The sequence below is a fragment of the Pangasianodon hypophthalmus genome, chromosome 17 (genome assembly GCF_027358585.1).
Source record: "Pangasianodon hypophthalmus isolate fPanHyp1 chromosome 17, fPanHyp1.pri, whole genome shotgun sequence".
NCBI lineage: Eukaryota > Metazoa > Chordata > Actinopteri > Siluriformes > Pangasiidae > Pangasianodon > Pangasianodon hypophthalmus.
In genome coordinates, this window is record NC_069726.1 from 9,933,550 (window position 1) to 9,956,083 (window position 22,534).

General features: G+C 38.7%; 1 protein-coding gene across 4 annotated transcripts in view; it reads left to right on the forward strand.

The window, feature by feature from the left end:
• The window catches only part of dclk1a (doublecortin-like kinase 1a), a 58,322-nt gene extending 35,886 nt beyond the window's left edge, over nucleotides 1-22,436 (forward strand). Inside the window, exons 1-13 of one of the 4 annotated variants that reach the window (XM_026941872.3) lie at nucleotides 6,482-6,693; nucleotides 8,204-8,292; nucleotides 13,472-13,556; nucleotides 13,924-14,099; nucleotides 14,364-14,483; nucleotides 15,042-15,188; nucleotides 16,122-16,255; nucleotides 17,286-17,363; nucleotides 17,834-17,930; nucleotides 18,206-18,286; nucleotides 18,584-18,697; nucleotides 19,530-19,603; nucleotides 20,493-22,425. In XM_026941872.3, coding sequence (XP_026797673.1) covers nucleotides 6,678-6,693; nucleotides 8,204-8,292; nucleotides 13,472-13,556; nucleotides 13,924-14,099; nucleotides 14,364-14,483; nucleotides 15,042-15,188; nucleotides 16,122-16,255; nucleotides 17,286-17,363; nucleotides 17,834-17,930; nucleotides 18,206-18,286; nucleotides 18,584-18,697; nucleotides 19,530-19,603; nucleotides 20,493-20,550 — 1,269 coding nt within the window. In that variant the 5' untranslated portion in view covers nucleotides 6,482-6,677 and the 3' untranslated portion in view covers nucleotides 20,551-22,425. Of the gene's footprint in view, nucleotides 1-6,481; nucleotides 6,694-8,203; nucleotides 8,293-8,498; nucleotides 11,601-13,471; nucleotides 13,557-13,923; nucleotides 14,100-14,363; nucleotides 14,484-15,041; nucleotides 15,189-16,121; nucleotides 16,256-17,285; nucleotides 17,364-17,833; nucleotides 17,931-18,205; nucleotides 18,287-18,583; nucleotides 18,698-19,529; nucleotides 19,604-20,492 lie in introns of those variants that run through there. The other 3 variants (XM_026941871.3, XR_008304552.1, XM_034312678.2) reach the window with 3 other exon arrangements.
• Nucleotides 22,437-22,534: the final 98 nt, after the last annotated feature.

A 22,534-nucleotide genomic window follows, 5' to 3' on the forward strand; every position in this document is an offset into this window, starting at 1 on the left:
ATCGCATGCTTATCAGATTGGTTTGTCCCCCCCAGACAAATCATGCGTTTACAGACACCCAGCATGAGTGAAGCACAAGCTTGGTGTTGTGCTGAAAGCCTCAGTGTACCAAAAGCACAGTTGCAGAATGTTAATGTAGGAAAAAGATGAGAAGAAAATGTTCCTAAAGCAACACTCTGCTCTCTGGATGGGAAGGGTGCTTGTAGAAATAACATTTCTATTCTATTATGTGCCTTTTGCACACTGGGCTAGAGCTTGATTGTCCTGTGCAGCAGAAGTTATGCAACATATGAAAAAAAAATCAAAGCATTTTAGTTCTTAGTTTTTGAGTTTCTTTTGCTGTGTGTCTCGTTTTCAGTGTATCACACATGTAATGTGTGAGTGGGTAATTTGGGGGGGAGGGGAGTGGACAACTATATAGAGTTAGTTTTGGAATTCTATGAACCACACATTTATGTCCTGAAATGCTTAATTTCTGTCTTAAATTAGTCTTGCTGTATTTTAACATTTGCATATGCAGAATTTCATTTGCGAGGAGAATATAGTGAATTTTTATCAGCTAAAGATTTTTCTATCAGATACACAACACAGACTCTAAACAGCACTATCAGTCAAGCAAGTAGACAGACATAGAAGCAGATTGAGAGGTAGACATATACAATACAGATGTGTTTATACTCCTTTAAAAAGCTCAAATGCATAGAGTGAGAGAGAACAGCACCTCACATGCAGTTTATATAACCAGCTCCGTCAGTGATGTTTCTATAATCAGGCTAAGTTTAGCAGACTGGTGTACGAAGGAGAGCAGCCCCTCCCCGCATGCAACATAAACACATACTTTGCTGATGATTTCTAAAAATTCTACAGCTGTTTGCAGACACTCATAAGTGCTCTCTGGATATAAATGATTGCTGGCTGTCTATTTCTCATCTGCAGCTTTCACCCGCTTCACCTCTCTCATTAAATTCCATCTCAGAAGCAGGTGTTACATCCACTCAGAAGCACAAACGCCAGCTCCTTATTGAAAATCCACAGTATCTTTCAGATTAAATTAAATAGCTGAGCCCAACACAAGGGTCCACATTTGCATTTTTATTCATTCGGCAGACACTTTTGTCCAAAGCAACTTACAGCCGTGACAAAATACAATCCTACCATGGTATTTAGCAGTTAGGATTAATGGTCTTGCTCAAGGGACCAACAGTGGCTTTCTGTCCATCTTGCGATTTAAACCCATCTTCTGATCATTGGATGAGAATCTTAACCACTGGGCTATCATTGACCCTAATTACAACTTGGTCAAATGAACTTTTTGTGACCCAGAGCACTTCAGATAGAATGTGAAGCTTTAATTAGTGCACCTATTCTACTTGGGATTGGCTTGTGCTGAGCTCCCGGTGAAATTCATTATGGAGCGACTCTCCCACACAGGTGAGCCAGGAGCTTCACTCATTATAATCCACCCCTGCTGAATCACACAGCTTATTACAGACTGGAGCAGACAGACAGTCTTTCCATGCCTCAAAGGAGGTATGTACATGCATATACAGCATCAATTTTACACTACATAAAAATATGCACAGACCTTGGCTTTGGATGTGGTGTGGTTTGAATTCCCCAGTAAAATAATCCTTCATTTTATTTATTCTGACCCTGCAATTTCTCTCACGCTCATCTCCCAGTGTTGGCTTGTCATATGGTTGCATAGCCTTACCTACATTTCTGAATATGAAAATGATAGGAAATGCAATGGAGTAGGAATATATTTAGGCCTGTTTAAAAATAAAAACAATGAAACAGGAAATAAGCTTTAAACCAAGCCCAGTTTCTTTTTGCTTCATTCCTGTTGTTGTGTTCTGGTTTATAATCTCATAAAATCCGTGATTATTCTATAGTTCCTTTTAAAGACATGCACTTTTCCTGCATTTCTTCCCCTTGCTACATTTCTTCCACCAGTCCTGTCTTTTGCTTCTGCTGAAATCCACTTGGTAACAGTGTGTTGGTCCCTGCACTTTCCTCCAGAACTCTGCTGTGTGTCACACAGATGCTCCCCAAATAGAAATTTCATTAGATGCGAAATCCACCATGACACGGACCAGCTGGTGGAGAATCTCACGCCTCTCTCTGATCCTATATGTATTATGCCAGCTTAGTGTGGCAGGATAGGAAAGTCCTAAAATAACCAGTACATGTATAAAATACAGTCAACTCCAAATTATTGCACTTACTTAAAAGGCAATGTGTAAAACAGTAACTAAAACAATTCTTTTTTTACTAAAACAATAAAAGAAACAATTTACCTTTCCTCTATTGAAAATCATCCTCACATTTTTTTAAAATTAAAATATTTTCTCTCAAGAATATTCTAAATATCTTTTAAATAAAAAAATCCTCTTAGTATCCGGAAACTTGATTACTGGCTTTGCCCAAAACTGAGGGTGCACATCACCATGAAGAAATGTGTTTTCAACATGAAAGAGGTAGTTGATGGTTGACCTGCTGTCAGATAATGGATCTAAAAATACACATGCAGTTAAAAATAACATTAAGCACCATAATAGAGCCATAATGAAAAAAGTTTCTACTACCTGCCCACACAGTGAGGAGCGTGGTGATGGAGGCAAAGAAGACCCCAAAGTTGTTTTTTTTTTGATTAACTATGAGTTTTTTGTTGCACAAAGGATGGCATCATGATGTTTGCTAAGTACTTCTAGCCTCCTCTGCAGAGAGAGATAAAGAGACTTGACTCTTTAAGGTTAAGACAAGACTGGATATGCATCTTTCAACAAGATGAGTGCAAACATGGCAGAATAACACATCCAAATGAACAGATGTCTCTAGGAGGGGTGTAGGTCGTTTTTATCAACAACAACAAAAAAGGAAATAAAGAAAATGTTGTGTTGATATATAACTATGTACCTCAAAATGTCACTTACTACAATTAATTTTTGTGTAATATTCACAGAATAATGCCATAATGCCAGTGTTGATGCCTTATAATCACATGATGACATATTCATCTATCCTAGTCAGCACATATTGAACTCAGTTTGTGGTTGTAGTAGGACTTTTGGAATATGAATATGAAGGGGCTTTACTGTTAGTCCTTGTCCAGCTGCAGTAGGTGAGTGAGGATAGAGGGGACATGTAGCTGGAGAGCACTGTGGACTCTTTCAGTGGTTGTTTCTACTCCTGTGCCCACGCTCTCACTGGAGGACAAAGTGGACAAGCACAAACAGCGCTTTGAAATGGACCTTGTGCAGAGAGATTCAGAGTACTGCTTATCACCAGACACTCTGTTCTGTAACTGGCCTGTTAAACAAGATATTTCCACCAACTGTTGGATTTCAGATGCTTAAATAGATTTTGTATGACAAACTTTCTCTCTGAAACCATATATAATATATGACAATTCTGTCTGATGTTGCCTTTTAAGTAATGCCCAAATGCTTAGCACAGACCTAAACCGTGTGTGTGCTAAGTAAAAGAATGTTAAGAACTGTGTGAGGGTTTGTGATTAGCTGCAAGTACCCACAGTTCAGCTGGGATAATGAGTGTATTTTATAGCAATTGATCTAATCTTTGGAAAAACGTTTACACTTTATACTTAAGGTCTTTGCCTTCAGTATATAGCCCACAATGAATTCTTCTAGGTTTCTTGCCTCAGCCAATAGAAGCATTCGTTCTAATTGGTTGACCAATGAGCCAGCACTTCAGTTCAACTCTGACTGGTAGGAACAAAATCTGGCTTTGTCCTGAACCATTCTGTTAGCAAAAGGTACCTCAGTTGAAGTTACTAAACAATACGCACTGTCAGAAGTTCGTGAATTTTTTTGTGTGCTTTTGAAGCCAATTAACTTTTAAACCTAATTGTGGCTCGGGCCACCCTGGAACACACTCCAGATGGCCATGGAGTTCTGCGGCTGTGTGGGGGCCACACACGACTCATTCTGTGGGGGAAAGGGGGTGACGGTGTTTAGCTCTTTTATAGGCTTTCATGACAAGATGCTTTGAGAAAGCGTTGAAGCACTGACCCAAAATAACATAGTGAAGTCTGACTGCGAATGCATCACTTGCATCACATTAACATGGTGCCACAGATGGTGCCCATGAGTGTACTTCACCCCCCCCGTCTCTCTTTGCGTTGCCACACACACACACTTACACATGCAGGCTGTTTTCCATTTAAAGTCAGCACCTCTATGAAGGCTGAAAACCACAACATTATAACCTTAGCACAAAGGTAGTCTAATTAGTCTATTATTATTGTATAAATATATTGTCTTTCTTGCACTGGCAACTGTTATTATTAATAAACCTAAACCATTTACAATATTGGCATGGTCAGAGACAAGATACATTGTCCCTTAAGGATGTAATGTTACCTCATTAAATAATCTATAATTCTTAAATAATAACAAGCCACTTAAAGTGTACTTTATATGAATGAATAATGTAACATTACAGATCTTGGATGACTTTTCTATAGGAAACAAACTAAAAAAAAAACTACACAGTTTCACAGGGTTCTTGGCTGCTCCTCATGAACGGACCTTTTCGAGACCCTTTCCCTTTACTTATGTTCAGTTTTTTGCTAGTATTTAAAGGTCATTAACTACATCCTCAAAAGGGAAAACTTGAAATGTAATATGCATTTTATTGAATGAATTTTATTATCTTTAACCCTTTCAATGCATAGTGTCCACGCTTATGGACAGTCAGTTTAAGGCTCTTTATTATATTTTAGTAAAATACTGTATGAGATGTAATTCACTCCAAATCACTTAGTGATGGGATATTTGTATGTTTTTATAACTTTTCTGTTTGTTCGTTGTGTGTTTTTCTGTTTTTGATGACTTGCTGGAAAGAACATTGGTCAACGGAAGTTGTAATTAATTGTGATATATAAATAAATTGTCATTGTCTTTGTCATTGTCACTTGAGAGCATTACTGTAAATTAGAATAAACTACTGTAGCTCCCTAGACTATTTGTTGTTCTTAATCTTTACTAACTTTCTACATTAAGTAAGTAAGTAAGTAAGTAATTAAGTAAGTAAGTAGTTTTAAACTAGTTTTAAAAACCAGTTTTTTTTTTGTTTGTTTGTTTTTTTTTGTTTTTTTTTACATTGGAAGAGTTTATTTATTATTATTTCAAGCATTCTATTTTAGCCTTTTTTCTCATGGACAATCAATTTAATTTTTAGTATTATTTAGATTTAATTTAATAAGTAAGTATTATTTAGATAGCATCAAAATTCATGTATTATGCAATTTTAAGTAAAAAAAAAAGAGATAAAATATAAAAGAATCTAGATTATGCATATAAATAACTTATGCATGAAAGGATTTACGTAACTTTAAGTTAACTTTGACAACTGCCCATATATTTCCCCCAGTAATTCTCTGGATGTGTAAACTTTTTATATTCTGTGGAGGTGTAAACTTTTTTATATTCTCTGGATGTGTAGACTTTTTTATATTCTCTGGATGTGTAGACTTTTTATATTCTCTGGATGTGTAGACTTTTTATATTCTCTGGATGTGTAGACTTTTTTGATTCTCTGGATGTGTAGACTTTTTTGATTCTCTGGATGTGTAGACTTTTTCAATTCTCTGGATGTGTAGACTTTTTATATTCTCTGGATGTGTAGACTTTTTGTATTCTCTGGATGTGTAGACTTTTTATATTCTCTGGATGTGTAGACTTTTGTGAATGCTCTGGATGTGTAGACATTTTGTATTCTCTGGATGTGTAGAATTTTTTGATTCTCTGGATGTGTAGACTTTTTTGATTCTCTGGATGTGTAGACTTTTTTATATTCTCTGGATGTGTAGACTTTTTTATATTCTCTGGATGTGTAGACTTTTTTATATTCTCTGGATGTGTAGACTTTTTTGATTCTCTGGATGTGTAGACTTTTTTGATTCTCTGGATGTGTAGACTTTTTTGATTCTCTGGATGTGTAGACTTTTTATATTCTCTGGATGTGTAGACTTTTTATATTCTCTGGATGTGTAGACTTTTTTGATTCTCTGGATGTGTAGACTTTTTTGATTCTCTGGATGTGTAGACTTTTCTAAACTTTGCACGCGCGCTAATCGAGCATGGAGCTGTTCTCCAGCAGCAGCTCTCTTACCAGTCGCCTTTCTGGGCTTTTACATGACTCTTGACCAGTAGAATGCTACTGTAAGAAAATACTGACGTGCAGCCCGCCACTAAAACACACTGCTTATTTCATACTCTGTTCCTGACGTGAATTATAGCTCTCATGTGTTCGTAATTTGTTTACCACTTCAAGTTAAAATTACACACACACACACACACACACCCCAAACGCCTGCGTATGGTTAATTACGGCAGCGTTTGTTTGTTTTTTTCTCCTCTGCTAATCGCTTCAGCACCACTGACCGTCTGTCAGTGAGAAAATTCGCCTCTTCTCTACAGCTATCCACGCCCGCGCCTCCCACTACGGTGGTGTGTGTTGCGCATGCGCACGGCTGCTCGTCAGAGACTACGCTAGCAGACCGGCCGCCTACAGTCGCCCACTAGCGCGCGCTCTCCGCTCCGCCCCTTTGGTTCATTCATTCTAATTGCAGCCGGAGCGCTCGAGCGCTCAGAAAGTGAGCGCCGTTTCCTCCTGCCTTTTGGATTAACTGCACTGTGTCTGACTTCAGTATGCTGCAATACGAAGGTAGGAGATTACCTGCGCTACACGGATTGCCTTTTCGACACCAGTCAGGGCTATTTTGTGGTCGAATCGACGTGTTTTTTCTGCACTTGGTGCCTTTTGGACTCTCCAGTGTTGAATGAACGGTTTATTGAGGCGCTGGTTGGATATTCACTATGGGCTGGAGGAATTAACTACAGTACTGACATCATTTCCCGGCTGTAGTTGTTGTTCTAGTACTCTTTTATATATATATTTATATATATATATATATATATATATCTCCCAGTCTGACAATCCTGTGTTAGTGGTGTCATTTCCTGACTGCTTCTTTTAGCTGTCAGATATACACACTCTGCTGCATATACCTGATCTGTCAAGGTTTAGTGCTTCATTTAAAATAAAATATAGTAATCTGGCAATTTAGATTTTTAAAAGTGTTTAAAATATTAAAAATGAATTACCTCATGATATCTCACGTCCCTGTGCTTAGACATTGCCCCTCCCTGCTTCATGTTTTGTTTGATTTCCTGCTCTTAATTTCTTTATTCTTTCCCACTTTTCTCATTGCTGATACAATGCCTTTATCAGAGCATGTGTGCTGTCTGATCCCCGACGCTGATCTGATACTCACATCCTCTTAGTAACCCAGTCGACTGTCAGCGAGATTCTGTTGCCAAGTCATGTGAAAGACAGTGTGCTTCAATGTGTGTCCAGTATTCACGTGCGAGATCTGTGACGTCAATCAACATTACACCTTCATGGCATTGGTTAAAAATATATATAAATACTGACACTTTCAGACTAGTATCATCTCTGCTGCTGGATTGGCTCTAGTTTTTAGATTCTCTTTTGTTGTGAGGACCAGTACATGGGGTAGAAGGTGAAATTCTGGCCCACTGTGGCATTGCTGAATCTGAACACTGACAGATATTATTGTAGGCTGTGTATGGTGTGATGTGTGGCGGTGTCTCTGTCTTTATAGTTTTCATGCTGTGTTTAGCAGGGAATAGTTAGTGGGAGGGATGGATTGGTGTCCAAGTGTGGGAAGAAGCAGTGTGGGCAAAACTGCGTGGGTGATGTCTCCTCATCCCACTGCTCCTTATACATGTGGCATATTTTCTAGAGCCAGGTTCAAGACTAAAATACTGTATTATTGGGAAAGTTTAGCCTAAGACTACATTGTCAAATTATAGAAAAGTCGTCCATAAGATTGCAGTGAAAATGAAGAGATGTACTGGTTATTCTAAGTGTTCCTATACTGTACCCTGGTGCGTTTGCTTCACCTCCTGCTCCAGGGTATGTTTGTTAATGTTGCCTGCTCTTGTGCTCCATCTTTACATGCTGAATCTTCGACGTAACCCAAGTAATGATTCAGTCATGATTCTATTAAGTAATACTTCCATTCAGTGAACATGGTTCTTATTATACTCTTATTGTGTCCTATCTGTCAGTGTCTTCAAGTCAGATCAAATTTGAAGTGAATCTTACTTACTGGCTTATAAAACCAACTGTCTTTCTCCTTCGCTCCTAGTGAACGGGACTCCAGCCAGCCAGCTGTCTACACTGAACTGTATGAAGTCACCCAGTCCTACTCCAGCCAGTCCAGGAAGCCTCAAGAAGGTGCGTACATGATCTCATACTCACATACACTTGTACTCCATCATACAACTTATTCTCAGTTATATCTGGCTTGATCCTATTTTATGTTCATGTTCATCTCCAATTCTTATTAGATTATTTATTATTATTTATTATTAGATGATTAATTATTTTAGACAGCTTTCCGCATTCCAGCCCTTGGTAACACACTCCTTATGTGTTCTCAGGAGAAGGACATGGCAGGCACCAAACGTGCAGCCTAACTCCACACACTCACTCAGAGGGGAAATAGCAATGGGATACCTAGCAATGGGGAATCTCCTGAATGCTGTCACACACTCTTACACTCATTTGGCCATCAGAGCCATGTGTGAAAGTCCAGCAGATTTGTTCGTGGAGACCAACCTCTGCCTTTTAGTAGTTTTGTAATGATGAAGTAGACACACTGTCTACTGGTGGTATTAAGAGTGTACAACTTGAACCTTGAATGAGCATGCAACTCAGTGGGAGTTGGGGTTTTACCGGCCACACTCATTTCTCTGTTCTGGGTGTAAATGGCTAATGATGTGTGTAACCACTTCGTAGGGTTCCAAATCCTGCTGCATCAGTTAATGAGGAGGCAGTAATAGTGTGTCCATGCTCAATCAAAACCCTTCACCAACCATGTAATTAACTCATTAATCTCTCTCTCTCTCTCTCTCGCTCTCTCTCTCTCTCTCTCTCTCTCTCTATATATATATATATATATATATATATATATATATATATATATATATATATATAGTTCCTTTAGTATCAAAAGCACTAATATTTTGCCCTTACTGTGTGTATAGATTTTCTATTGGAGGCTCAACCTGGCAATGTTTAGTCTTTTCATGTGGTGCCAGTATGTGGTGGTGTAAACAAAATTGAGTTATGTGTTAGATTGAAGGATGAATAAAAGACTTCTCTGACGTCTTGTGCTATAGGCTCAAAAGAGGCCATTGTTGATTCCACAGGGTGTCTGGAGCTCAGTCTTTCCTTGAGTTGCCTGTATATGGTAGAAAAAATTATCCTGGAGAATTTGTGGCACAGCTGCTACTCAGTGATAAAAACAAAACAACCTAGTATCAGATTGTCCTGAAACTGAGCCAGTGTATTCCCTGAGATTGAGAAATCTATCTCAGGGAATACGCTCTCTATGCTCTCTCAGCTCACCCCACCCTGTTTCATATTCGCTGCACATATCCGCACCAGTCAGTGATCACTGAAAGAGTGCTTGAAGCAGGATGATCTCTCGTGCACTTTGATCTAAGGAGGATTGCTTTGCACTTCTTTCTGCTTGCCACCTCTCCAGAGGACCATTTTGAGTGGTCTGAAGATCGGCTCCAAGCAAGGCAGAATCTTGATGGCTTCACATCCATCTGCCATATAAGTAGGTCACATTATGATAAAAAGCTCCCATTTTGTGAATGGGGGTAAGGAAGACGCAAAGTGCTCCTGCATAATGCAATGCTGAGGCACTCCAGCACTGAATGTTCCTGTTTTCTCATTTGACAGACAGCCACTGAACTGAGCAAGCTGAAAATGGTAGGAAGAGCCTTAAATGTTGTGTGGCCTCTGGTATTTATGCTTAGTTTTAACATTCCTACTTGTTTGAAGAGTCTCTGCTTTTTTATTTGAATAACGTGTGGTTCTCTGCAAATGGACTCCAGTGCTTCTTTTTGTCGTTGCATACATTATGCACAGTACTGATTCTCCACATCTCCTCATTAGCTATACACATCAGTTTTATTTGTTTTGACCCAGCACTGAATTTATGCTTAGTACTGAACTATTTATATACATCTATTACGCCTGGGTGATCACTCTTTATAGTGCTAATATATATGAGAGATTGGACTGCACAGAAATTCCTGGCACTACTCAATCTCTCATACATGCACAAACGCTTTACACTTTTCTAGACACTGTCGATACTGAAAGCGACACCTTATGGTTGCTTGAAGACTAAGATCGGTTGAGAGATTTGGTCAGTTGTGTTTCATTGAATGTTAGGTGGCATCTGTGAAGTAGTATGTGAATACTGGTGGTTGTGGACTGAAAAGTGAAATAATTGGAGGAATTTGGAAAATAATTTGGAAGGGTGGAGAGAGGGATGAAGTGTAAGCTGTTACCACAGCAACATCAGATGAATGGAAGAATAGATATGTGAAGAAGAGTGGAGGGCAGAAGGGCAGGTAGTGTAGGATGGAGTGATACAGAGTAATGAAGGACTGATGCAATATGAGAACAAGAATATTAATGAATGGATATAATCTAATTCATGTAAAATAGTGTTTAAAAAAATCTATGGCTGGATTCTGCTTTTTGCACCAGTGTCGTTCTAGAAAAGAGTTTTCAGTTCAGTGCTTTCGTAGATGGTATAGTAGTATAGTGCTTAGTGTGACCTACTTTTCCAAATTACACAAGAGTGGCAACTGCTCTATATGCTAGGATTGTGTGTTTTAGTGTTTCAGTTTTTGGGGGTTTTCCTTCTCTCATATTTTTCTCCAATGCCCATTGGCTCCGTTTTCCTGGTGAAGCATTAATCCATGCACAGACCAACAATATGCACAATGTGTCTATAAAGTCAGGATATGTCTCAGTCTGGCAGGTGTCCCAGTCACAGCGATGTTCTGTCAGAAACAAAACAAGGTTTTGGGAGAGAGAGTGAGAGAGACAGAGAGAGAGAGAGAATGAGGAGGTTACTTTTTATGTGCAGTTCCATCCATAACCCTTCTTTTGTGTTCTCTTCATTCTGTCAGTCAAATCATAGCCTGGCTTTGTAAACCACGCTGTCTGTTGAGTTGCATGCTCTTCTCATTTGTGTGCATGTTTGCACATTTTCTTGTCATTCATTTCACAGTAATTGATTTTGAAAATTTTCATTTGTTTATTTTTAATTAAAACTTTTTTTTTGGTGTTTTCTAAAAATACATGTGTATCTGTCATCTGTGTATAAATGAAAGTTCATTTCATGCATGTTTTTATGGCTTTGTGAGTCATTCTTACAGTATCATGAGGAACATCACACTGCACACATGAGATAAGTGGTCATCTACTTCTCGCCCTCTTTTTCTCACAACTGAGTTACATGTGATGGCTGTGTTCATTTTTTCCTTCTGCTCATTTTGTGCATTTTTTTTTTTATGTGTTTCCATTCTGTTAGTTCATTTATCCAATGTTTTCATTAGTATAGATATTTGGATTGTGTGCTGTTTCATCACTTACTTCATTGTGTGTGTGTGTGTGTGTGTGTGTGTGTGTGTGCGTGTGTACATGCAAATAAATCTTATTGAATAATTTGACATCACTGTGTGAGAACAAGCTGAATATATTAAACAGAATGCACACATTGTGTTGTATATTTGATTATACTGTGAGTGTTTTAGGTGTGTGAGTTGGTCTAGTCCAGCCTTTGCTGTTCCCCATGTGCTTTTCCCAGAGCACACAGGGAAATTACCCAGTACAGTGTTATTGTAGCTATTGCAAGTATTGTGGTTTATCCTAAAAACTGAATTGCCAACAATCACCAAATTTGTCATATCCAATAAAATAATCACATAAATGTTTTTTTTTTCATTGTTGTTAGGGTAAAATAATGAATGTTGCTGAGTATAAGTAAGATTCTGGCTGTAATTCTTGCGGAGGTCTGCTATAAACAGTATACTCATAGATGCAAATAATGGATTTATGGATTAATGGATGTTCTGCCTGGATTAAAATAAATAATCTCTGGATTCAGGAAGAGAAATGAAGAAACAAAGACAAGCATCAAGGCTTTGTGTTCTTCTGTCCTTTGTTTCTGAACTGTATTGTTGTAAAGTCTGAACTTTAATGTGAAACTGACGTGGAGTAAGGAATATTATTGGAAAATAAACGTCAGGGTGATTATTCAGGGTTGATTATTTTCCAATAGCGGCACATCCCGAAGTGTTTTATTCTTCTTATACCACAACAATTAGGCAAAGTGAACATGTATCTATTTGTAATTATATTTAATGTTGTGGAACATCCTTGAAACAACTTAGTTATGTTACCATTTATAACAATCGCCCCTCTTTTTTCAAAACAACTTCTGAATCAGAATCGAGAATCCAGCAGCACTGTGGTATAAATTTTTAGCAGATTCTTTGTGAACTATACTGTTAATTAAAATATAAGTAAAGGAAGTATCACTTGGAATGGGATCAGTGGGTTCTTTCATAACTGTCTCCAGAGGCACAGGAAATCATCATATTTGGCAATCTGAGAGGAAACAGGAAATTGTTTTGTATGGGCATGCACTCTGTCTCACACACACAGATTATTACTATTACTGTTGCTCACTCTGACAGACCTGCAGTTTCCATGGCAACAGAGTTGTGGCCTGCGATCTCAATGAAATGTTACAGCATTCAATATTAAGAGCAGCTCACACACACACACACACACACACACATGTTCATGTGCATCCAAAGTTGTTTTGAGACTTTACTTGTCCTACTTTAATTAAGCAACACACAAATCAACAGTAAAAAACACAGCTTAGGCAGTGATTAGACTCGGTAGACTCTCCCTTTGGGTTTACACTTTAATTTCACTTAGCCACCTTCTTTCTCCTCTCGCTTTCTCTCTCTCCCTCTCTCTTTCTCTCTCTCTCACACACACACACACACACACACATACACACTTCGCATATCTCTCAGGGCCCAACCTGGTCACTGCCCCTCCACATATTATCCAGTCCCAACCCTGTGGTTCTCCAAGCAGTCACATGAGTCTAGCATGGTGCATTTCTAATAATTCAGCATTGACCCAATGGGTCCCAGAACTCCGAGCTGAAAAAACAGTTTGCATCCACTGTGCTCTCTTGTTCTCAGTTTCTTTCTAGCTCACTCACTGCTGTCATGCCAACCAGCCACTGGGTCACCCAATGGTTTTGCCTCAGCACAGTGTTTCTGCACAGTGAGTCTTAGATTTAAAGGTGAGAATAGCTATGGTGTCACAGGGGTAGGAACCACAGACATAATTAAGAGGAGGAAATAACTGTAAAGATATTGAGGTGAAACAGCTGCCTGCAATGTGCTTTAGACATTAAACCTGCCAAATATATCATCACTCATGTCATTTTCCCATTTTCCAACACCAGTTGTGATAAAGTGCATGTAGGTGATCTCCACTGCTCTGCTTCTCTCAGGGCTCTGAAGAGAATGGCTCTTCCACCTCGCTGGCCTCCACCAAGGTCTGCAGCCTGGATGAGGGTGATGGTGCTGCCAGTGATGGTACGAGGCTTTGACATCCTGCATCATTTGTACACATCACTGTTCACAAATAATACATATTAAAACCATTCAGCATTCTAACTGAGATAAAAAACAAAAGCACTGAATTCTTTAACAAAGCGTAATTTGATCTGTTGTATAAAATAGAGCTTTTATTTTGTCATCTTTTCTTAACTTGGACACATACATGTACAGTTCTTTCAGCCGTGCAGTGACAGTATGGTTTAAGGGCAGACATTTCAGAATTTGCAACCCTATGATATGCGATCACCATGCCATGAAGGGTGCTTATGATTTAGACATAATGCCTCCATATAAAATGAATAAAGTTTATGAATCTTCATGTGTCTGGTTATCCTCTGATTAGCTGACCCTGTGGAGGAGAGCACAGCTCCTGCAGTCCCGGCCTCCATCTCTGACCGCTACACAGTAGGCCGAATGATCGGCGATGGCAACTTTGCAGTAGTGCATGAGTGTGTGGAGCGCTCTACTGGCCGGGCCTACGCGCTCAAGATCATCAATAAAGGCAAATGCAGAGGAAAAGTGAGTAGAGCACAGTGAAAATCTCTACTCATTGTTTTCACAGAGGTGCTGTGCTAAAGTCCTAATCATAAGGATGCTTCATGTACAATATTCACAAGCAGTAAGTCAAAACAACTTATTCCCCTCTGATCTGGCCATCATGATGCCTTGACTGAAATTCCTTCCTAGACATTTAGATATTTGTTCCTCTGATCTCATCTCTTCTTCAAAGTTGATGATCAAGCTTTAATAATGGGTTGCTTTTCTTTGTGCGCCCTCTCCCAGGAGCAAATGATCCAGAACGAGGTGGCTATTCTGCGGAGAGTTAAACATCCCAACATTGTGCTGCTGATTGAGGAGATGGACACATACAGCGAGCTCTACCTTGTCATGGAGCTTGTCAAGGTGTGCACACTATATGATGCATACCTTTTAGTGGAAAGTAAAGAATCAATTCACAAGTAACATGTCAGATGTGATCTTGCATGTAACACTATGCTCTGCTCAACGTATTTCTCAACATATACACAAATGTAGCAATTTAGGACAACAAAAAGGCTATACAGTAACCTTTACTCAGTCGAAATGCTAGTCTCGACAAATTTAGAGAAACAGGACAGAAAGGAGCACACAGATTTTGGAGGGCCTTTTGTGTTTGATGTCTCGTTTCACTGGTCCTTACAGTACAGCTGGCTCAGTCCAGCGCAGCTCTATATAAAGCTGCTGCTCCACTTAGCCTTCTCTGTGAGGGGATTTCAGCAAACCAGGCCACTGTAAACTTTCTGCTTATGTTATTTATCAACAGCAAACTGATGTGAAGTACAAACTAATGAACTAATGACCTTGATATGTGTGTAATTAATAGGCTTTTGAATTATGATTGATTAAAAAGGGTGGACGGTTTGCCGTTGGTCTGAAACTTTGCAGGTATTTATTGTGCTTTTGTGTCTTGCTTGTCCACAGGGGGGCGACCTCTTTGATGCTATTACCTCTGCGACCAGATACACAGAGCGGGATGCCAGTGGCATGCTCTATAACCTGGCCAACGCCATTAAATATCTACACAGCCTTAACATTGTCCATAGAGACATCAAACCAGAGAACCTTTTGGTAAGAGGATCATTTGAACCTTACTTTTTGTGGTATTATACATCCAGTCATGCATTTATTACAGCATTCAATTAACTATTAATTGGAAAGGTAATTGAACATGTGATCCTTTCGTTTACTGCCAAATTAGACTTCAACCTCAACATAAGTCATTTATAATCATGATTATACAACATTATACATGGTGGTGAGCTGTATGAGCCTCAAACTTTCAAAAGTGTTATTCAGAAAGAAAGAAAAAAAGAAAGATAGATAGATAGATAGATAGATAGATGTGGGGGAAAGTAAGTGAATGAATTAATAGTTGAATAGATGAGTGAATGAATTAAAGAAAGGAATAAAGAAATGCAGAAAAGCAGGTGGATGACTCTTTGACAGTCACTGTTGTCCTTCCTCTCTCCTTCTCCTGGAGTCTGAGTGTATGATCTCACTGTCACAGGGGAGGAAGTGAGACATGACTCACAAACTGACAGTCATACTGCACTCTGCGCAAAGATTAAATCGCTTCAAACACATGTCACTCTGACACAGAATCAGTGTGTGAGTGTGTGTACCATGGCTTCAGCACCCGACGATGATTAAGAGAGGCCATTTTCTAACACAATGATTAGCATGGCTTAGCTTTTGTTATATAAAAGAGCAGAGAAAGTGGGATGTGTTAGTGGCAGCAGTCTGTCTTTCTACTTTAGCATAAATGAAACTCGGGCTACATGCAAAAGCACATACTAGTGCACTAAACAAATAGACATGAAAAAGGAGGGAGTTTGAAGGAGTATTTTAACAATTTATAAGATTGTTTATAAGATATAACATTTGAATATCCCCTCAGATGGCGTGTGTGTTGAAGTTACATTCCTGTTTGAAGTAGTTCATTGGAAATGGTGGAAGTGTGAAACCTGCCCGTTCTAAAAGCTCTGTGTTGTTCTCATTCAGGTGTATGAGCACCAGGACGGCAGTAAGTCTCTAAAGCTGGGAGACTTTGGCTTGGCTACAGTAGTAGATGGGCCGCTCTACACCGTCTGTGGGACTCCCACTTATGTAGCACCTGAAATTATTGCAGAGACCGGGTGAGACTCTGCTCATTGATAACACTTCTCATGTCTGAGCTTAGGCTTTGGTTTTAAAAATCTAAAAAAAGCATTTTGAAGATTTAGACATTTAAACTACATTTACTATATTACAAGCAAAATTACTTAAATGTCTTAAATGGCCTATTAAATGGCCAACTCACTGTATTTATTTATTTCATTGTGTTGTGTTTACTGTTTAAATCTTGTGATAATTTGCTTTATCATTAATTTGTATTAATTTAATTACAATTGTATTCATTTGTCCTTTTAATTTGATTTGTTTTATTGCATATTTTAATACAGTTTTGTGCAATATTTTTATACAATATATTTATATATTACAATTCTATATTATATTAATTTATATGTTTTATATTAGTATGTTTTTTTTACCAAGTGAAATAATGAATAAATAAAAGGGACTTTATAATATATTTATACACTATATGGGCAAAAGTTTGCAGACAGCTGACCGTCACACCCATATTTTGAACATCCCATTCCAGATTTAAACCCCCCTTTGCTGCTATAGTAACCTCCACTCTTCTGGGAAGGCTTTCCGCTAGATTTTGGCTGTGGAGATTGTGTGCCCATTCTGCCACAGAGGCATTAGTGAAGACAGGCAGTGACGTTGGGTGAGGAGGCCTGGCACACTGTCAGCCTTATCATTTCATCTCAAAGGTGTTCAGTGGGGTTGAGGTCAGGACTCTGTGCAGGGCTCTTGAGTTCTTCCACTCTAACCTTGGCAAACCCTGCCTTCATGCACCTCACTTTGTGCACAGGGGCATTGTCATGCTGGATCAAGTTTGGGCCCTTTCGTTCCAGTGAATGAAATTGTAATGCTACAGCATATAAAGACATTCTATATAATTGTGTGCTTCCAACTTTGTGGCAACAGTGTGGGGAAGAACCACATATGGGTGTGATGGTCAGGTGTCCACATACTTTTGGCTGTATAGTGTAGCATATTTAGCCATACAGCACTATTATCTCCTTTTAGACTGAGCTCTTCTTCTTCTCTCACTAGCTATGGCCTTAAGGTAGATATTTGGGCAGCTGGAGTTATCACATACATCCTACTGTGTGGCTTCCCACCGTTCCGAGGGTGAGTTTCTAGTGTGTTGTTTTATATTGAAGCAATTATGAATTCTTCATTATATTGTTTTATACTCTCAGGACTGAGAGTTTAATTATTTATAACCTCAAGATCAATTTACTGATTATGCTTGACATGCACAAGGCACAATATCGTCACCTTTTACACAAACTTATTGAAATGCCTGAATGTGTACAGAGTGGTGTGTCCATTCAAACCAAGCTTAGAGCATGTGCTAAATGTGCTGCATTGCTGGTTATCTGAATTATTTTGGATGCCATTTAAGTTTCAGCTGATTTGTGGGCCCTCTGTTTCACAGAATTATGTGTGATGTGTGCTAGCCAGTGTAGGAAGTGTCATAGACATGAGTTATGCAAGACAGCAGGAGCAGCACAGCCCCCTTATGCTCACTGGATACACTACAATTCACTTTTTCCTTTTTAACTGTGCTTTTCTGCAATTTGTCTCTTTTTTGGCAGGAGTGCCGATGACCAGGAGGCACTGTTTGACCAGATTCTGCTGGGTCAGTTAGAATTCCCTCTCCCATACTGGGACAATGTGTCAGACTCAGCCAAGGTGTGTGATGGAAAACATTCACTTCCATCAGTCAATCACTTTTAATTTTTGGGACTTGGTGTAAATGTGTCTATCGCTTTTAAGACAAGTTGTAAAAGGGCTTCCATCAAACATGCAATGCTGCATGGAACAGTTGTGACACCTTCTGAATTGTTGTTCAAACATCTCAACAACCTGCAAAATGTTTTAGGTAAGCACTGACCATCTTTGTGTGTGTGTGTGTGTGTGTGTGTGTGTGTGTGTGTGTGTGTGTGTGTGTGTGTGTGTGTATGCAGGAGCTGATTATATCCATGCTGCAGGTGGAAGTGGATCAGAGATACACAGCTCTGCAGGTGCTGGAACACCCCTGGGTCACTGTGAGTATCTCATGATGATGCCACTCTATAGAAAAATACAACCAGTACCTTTAATAATGCTAAATAACATTTACCTGAGTTACCTCCATATAGTTTACATACATTATAAATCAATCAGTGAATAACATACATTAGATCAGAGATGTCATTATACCTTTTGTGCCAAATGTGAAAAATCTACAACTTAAAATCACACTGACTTGTTCATTAATTTCCTTCGTAACTCAGTCAGTCACACTAGTAAAGTATCAAGTATCTTTTGTTTGCACAATATAAAATTGTATATTACATGCACAGGATGATGGTTTGTCAGAGAACGAGCACCAGCTGTCAGTGGCAGGAAAGATCAAGAAGCACTTTAACACAAGCCCCAGGCCCAGCGACACCACATCAGAACTGAACGTCATCACGGTGAGTCTCATCAGCTCTATGACTTGAAACAGTTATATGATTATATCACATTATGTGTACCAGTAATTATGCCACAGCAGTGTTCCCGATTCTCAGAAGAGAGCTAATTAATTTTCTATAACAGCAATCCTGACAGTAGTTCCTGCTGTAACTCAAATCACATGTTCATATTAATGTGTTTATTCTAATACTTTACTGTTCCCTATAGTAGCTCATTAAGAGGGACGATGGAGTATGTGCCACGTAATCTAAGATTATTAAAAAATAAATTCAAAACATATATAATTATTCATATGGTGAAGCTTTCTGTAAAGAGATGTTTATTTAACATCCAGCATTAACTTTGTAACAGTTAGTATGTTTTCCGCCACAGGCAAGTCTTCAGGATGGTTAGGGTTAGGGTTAGGGTTAGCACTTTACGCTTTCCAGTTTCTTGGCAACATGACAAGCTTTTTTGTATTATTAACATCAAGAGAAAATAAAAAAGAGGCTGATGAGGAAATGACTGTTCATAGCTGTCATAGCAGCTGATGATACAAAAATAAATAAATGATAACATTCCCTGCCATATTATCTGTCATTTACAAATAAATGCAGTAAAAGTGCATTAGGGAAATGAGTTTACTACATACTTCTACTATAGCAGGATGTGTAATACATTGTGCTATTTGTATAGTGTATATTGTACATCTTCATTTCAGTGGCAAGAACATATATTTAACTATAAATATATATAAATATAAAATAAAAGCCACGTCGTAAGACTATGTTCAGTTTTGGGTGTTGTGTGTGAGGGTGTTGTGTTGAGTTGTACTGGTTTCTCTCTGTATAGCTCAACCATGACTTTGGCATCCAGAGATCAGGGTCGCTGGACTTCTATCAGCACCCAGGAATGTACTGGTTAAGGTAAAGACTGAGAACAGAAGCCCTTGTACCTGTTTGTTGTGCTACTGCATTGCGTCTAACAGCAAGTCTGCTTGCATCTGAGCCTCATTTATTTCTTTGCTTAACCATCAGCTCTGTCACTGTGAGGCTGCTTCTCTGTGTGCATCGTGTGTGTACGGTGTGTGTATGGTGTGTGCATGGTGTGTGCATGGTGTGTGCATGGTGTGTGCATGGTGCCTGTGCTCTGCATCATGTCATTTATGCACACTTGGGTTTCTATGGATGATTTATCATCAGGTTATAGCTCTAGAATTTGCTTCATGAGTAAGTATTTGCTTTATGGCTTTGTTTGTCCTGCCCTTCCTTTTCTTTGTCTGCAGCATAAAATATAAAACTCAAAAATGTTTTTTAAGTTTGACCCCCTGGAGAAACCCGTAAAAGGTTCTGTGTAGAACCATAAACAGAAGGTTCTCATTTTAGAGAGGGTTTGATACACACTTTACTATCTAAAGAATTTGGATTCACCTTTATTATTTTATACAATGTACGTTACACATTTTTATGGAAAACTCATAAGAGGTGCAGTTTGTATTGTGATTCTAAACATAATAATAATAATAATAATAATAATAATAATAATAATAATAATAAGGTATTTGCTTTGCAGGCTGATCACAGCCCTAAAATTAAAATTTAATCACCAATTCCCAAATACTATGTATTCTGGCTATTCTCTTTATTAGAGCATCATTCTTAGTGCTATACACAGTTTCTCAGGCATGAGCATTAATTCTGTTGAGTAAAACCACAAATTCATTATTATGATTGTGAGAATTTTTTAAGCTGTGTCCTTGTTCCATACCATGTTAAGGCTTTAAATACTAAAATGCCCTCTCTGTCCCTCCTCCAGGCCACCGCTCTTGATAAGGAGAGGCCGATTCTCAGACGAGGACGCCACCAGAATGTAAGCACAGAGCCTTGCACCACCCAGCCGTTCTGTAGCCTCCCCTTTCCAAACTCGTCCTCCGTTCTCTGTCTTGCTCTCCAAACGGCCCCCCTCAGTCCTACCACGGCCACCTCGTCCACATCCACGCCTGAGTCTGAAGACTTTTCTGGCCACTCCAGCGAGACTGTCTGCTCCCCCTTCTAGGGTCTGAGTGAAGGTGGTGAGTGCAGAAGGAGAAGAAGGGTTTATGAGGATTCAGAACGCGGCAGTGTGGAATTCCATCTGAGCCATTTTGTAAAGTGTGGACTTTGTTTCCTAACTAGGAATTGGGAATACAGTTTGTCAGGACTGGCAGTGAATTCTTTGAATTGAATCACTTCATTAATTCTGGTTTCTTTTTTCAGTTAAAAGAAGCTAGCCTAAAGCTTCTGTACTCTGATTTCATGTATCTGTGTTCCAGTCTTGCTGAAATGTTCCAGGTGATTTTGTGGATGGAGCAGCTAATTAGCAGTTCATTAACAGTTAATTGGTCATTTTTAATGAGTGATTGTGTCAAGCTGCAGAGCCACAGGCACACTGACACTGTCCACCTGATCGCTGCACTCTGGAAACTAAGCACCTGTCTTTTGTGTGAAAAACTCTTTCTTCCCCATCACACTAACACCCTGTCATTATTTCAGCACTTTGCTCTCCTTCTCTCTGAAACTGCAGCTGAAGGTGCTATCTAGCACAGAGAGCAGGCTCGCACATGAGATGGGGAACTTTTTTGTAATCTGTGTAAATAATATGATTTCAATTATTTTGATATTGACACTATATTTCTTTAACTTAACTAGCAAGTATAGCAATTGCATATGTCATCATTTCACTGTACATAACTCTATCAAGCATAAGAACAGAAGCAGTGAGCTTGTGGGAAAGATGTCTGTAACTTTCCTTGGAAGAGCTGTTCGTATGTGAGAAATCTATAACAGGAACCAGTGTACAGATAGTGGCGTTTCTAAGGAAGCTGAAATTCAAGTTAAGGGGCAGAAGTTTTGGGTTTGAATGGCAGATTTGATTTGAAATGTTAATGATAAATTGTATTGGGAACAGAGCTAGTGAAGATCTGGTTCACATCAGTGCGTGGAGATTAGTTATCATCACAGCATTATTCCAATATCCATATATTACGCTATCACATCTTTTTTTTTTTTTTTTGACTGATTAAAACTGAGCATTTGGTTAGAAGGTGATGAGAAAGTGAAAAGAAACTAAGAAAGAGAGAGCACCAATCTGTCAAATCAACAAAAATGCATCTAAGCTGCATTTGCACCAGCGAAGTTCCATGGCTTTAAGGACCCTAACTGCGTCTGTTCATTACTCATAATGAGAAACAATATTATTAATATAAAACATCCCTAGTTTTGTGTACTTCTACAGCCACTGCTAGACCGATTTTACTTGTATTTACATAATTTGCACCCTTGTCTGACATGATGAAATCAGCTATACTGTGTGCCTGGTTCACACCAAAAAAACAATAAAGACAAAATAGTTCTGAAAAAGTGTGATTTTGCATATTTGTTTTTCTTTTATCATTTTCCTGTTTTTATTTAGAGCTGAATGGATTCATGAAGCAGAATTGAACCGTCGCTTATTAAAGCAAATGTTAATTTAAAAAAAAAAAAAGTTTAAGTTAGTATAAATGACAGCGAAGGAATGATAGATGATTTCCTAACCTTTTTCTTTTGAAGTCCATCACTTTCGTTGCATATGCTAGGTACTGAGGAACTGTATATAAATCATTTATTGCAAGTAGTCCAATTTTCTGTCCACGTCTCATTAGTTGCATTTTCCACATGTAATACAGTTGATCTGAAAAAAAATAGTTATATTTCCCCTCACAAAAATCATTATTACAAGGAAATACTGTACCCTTTTGGTTTGGGTCTACTAGAGAGTCACTTTAAATCAATAAAGAGTTCTTCAGACTGATCACCTTATAATGAAACTTTTCTATCCTG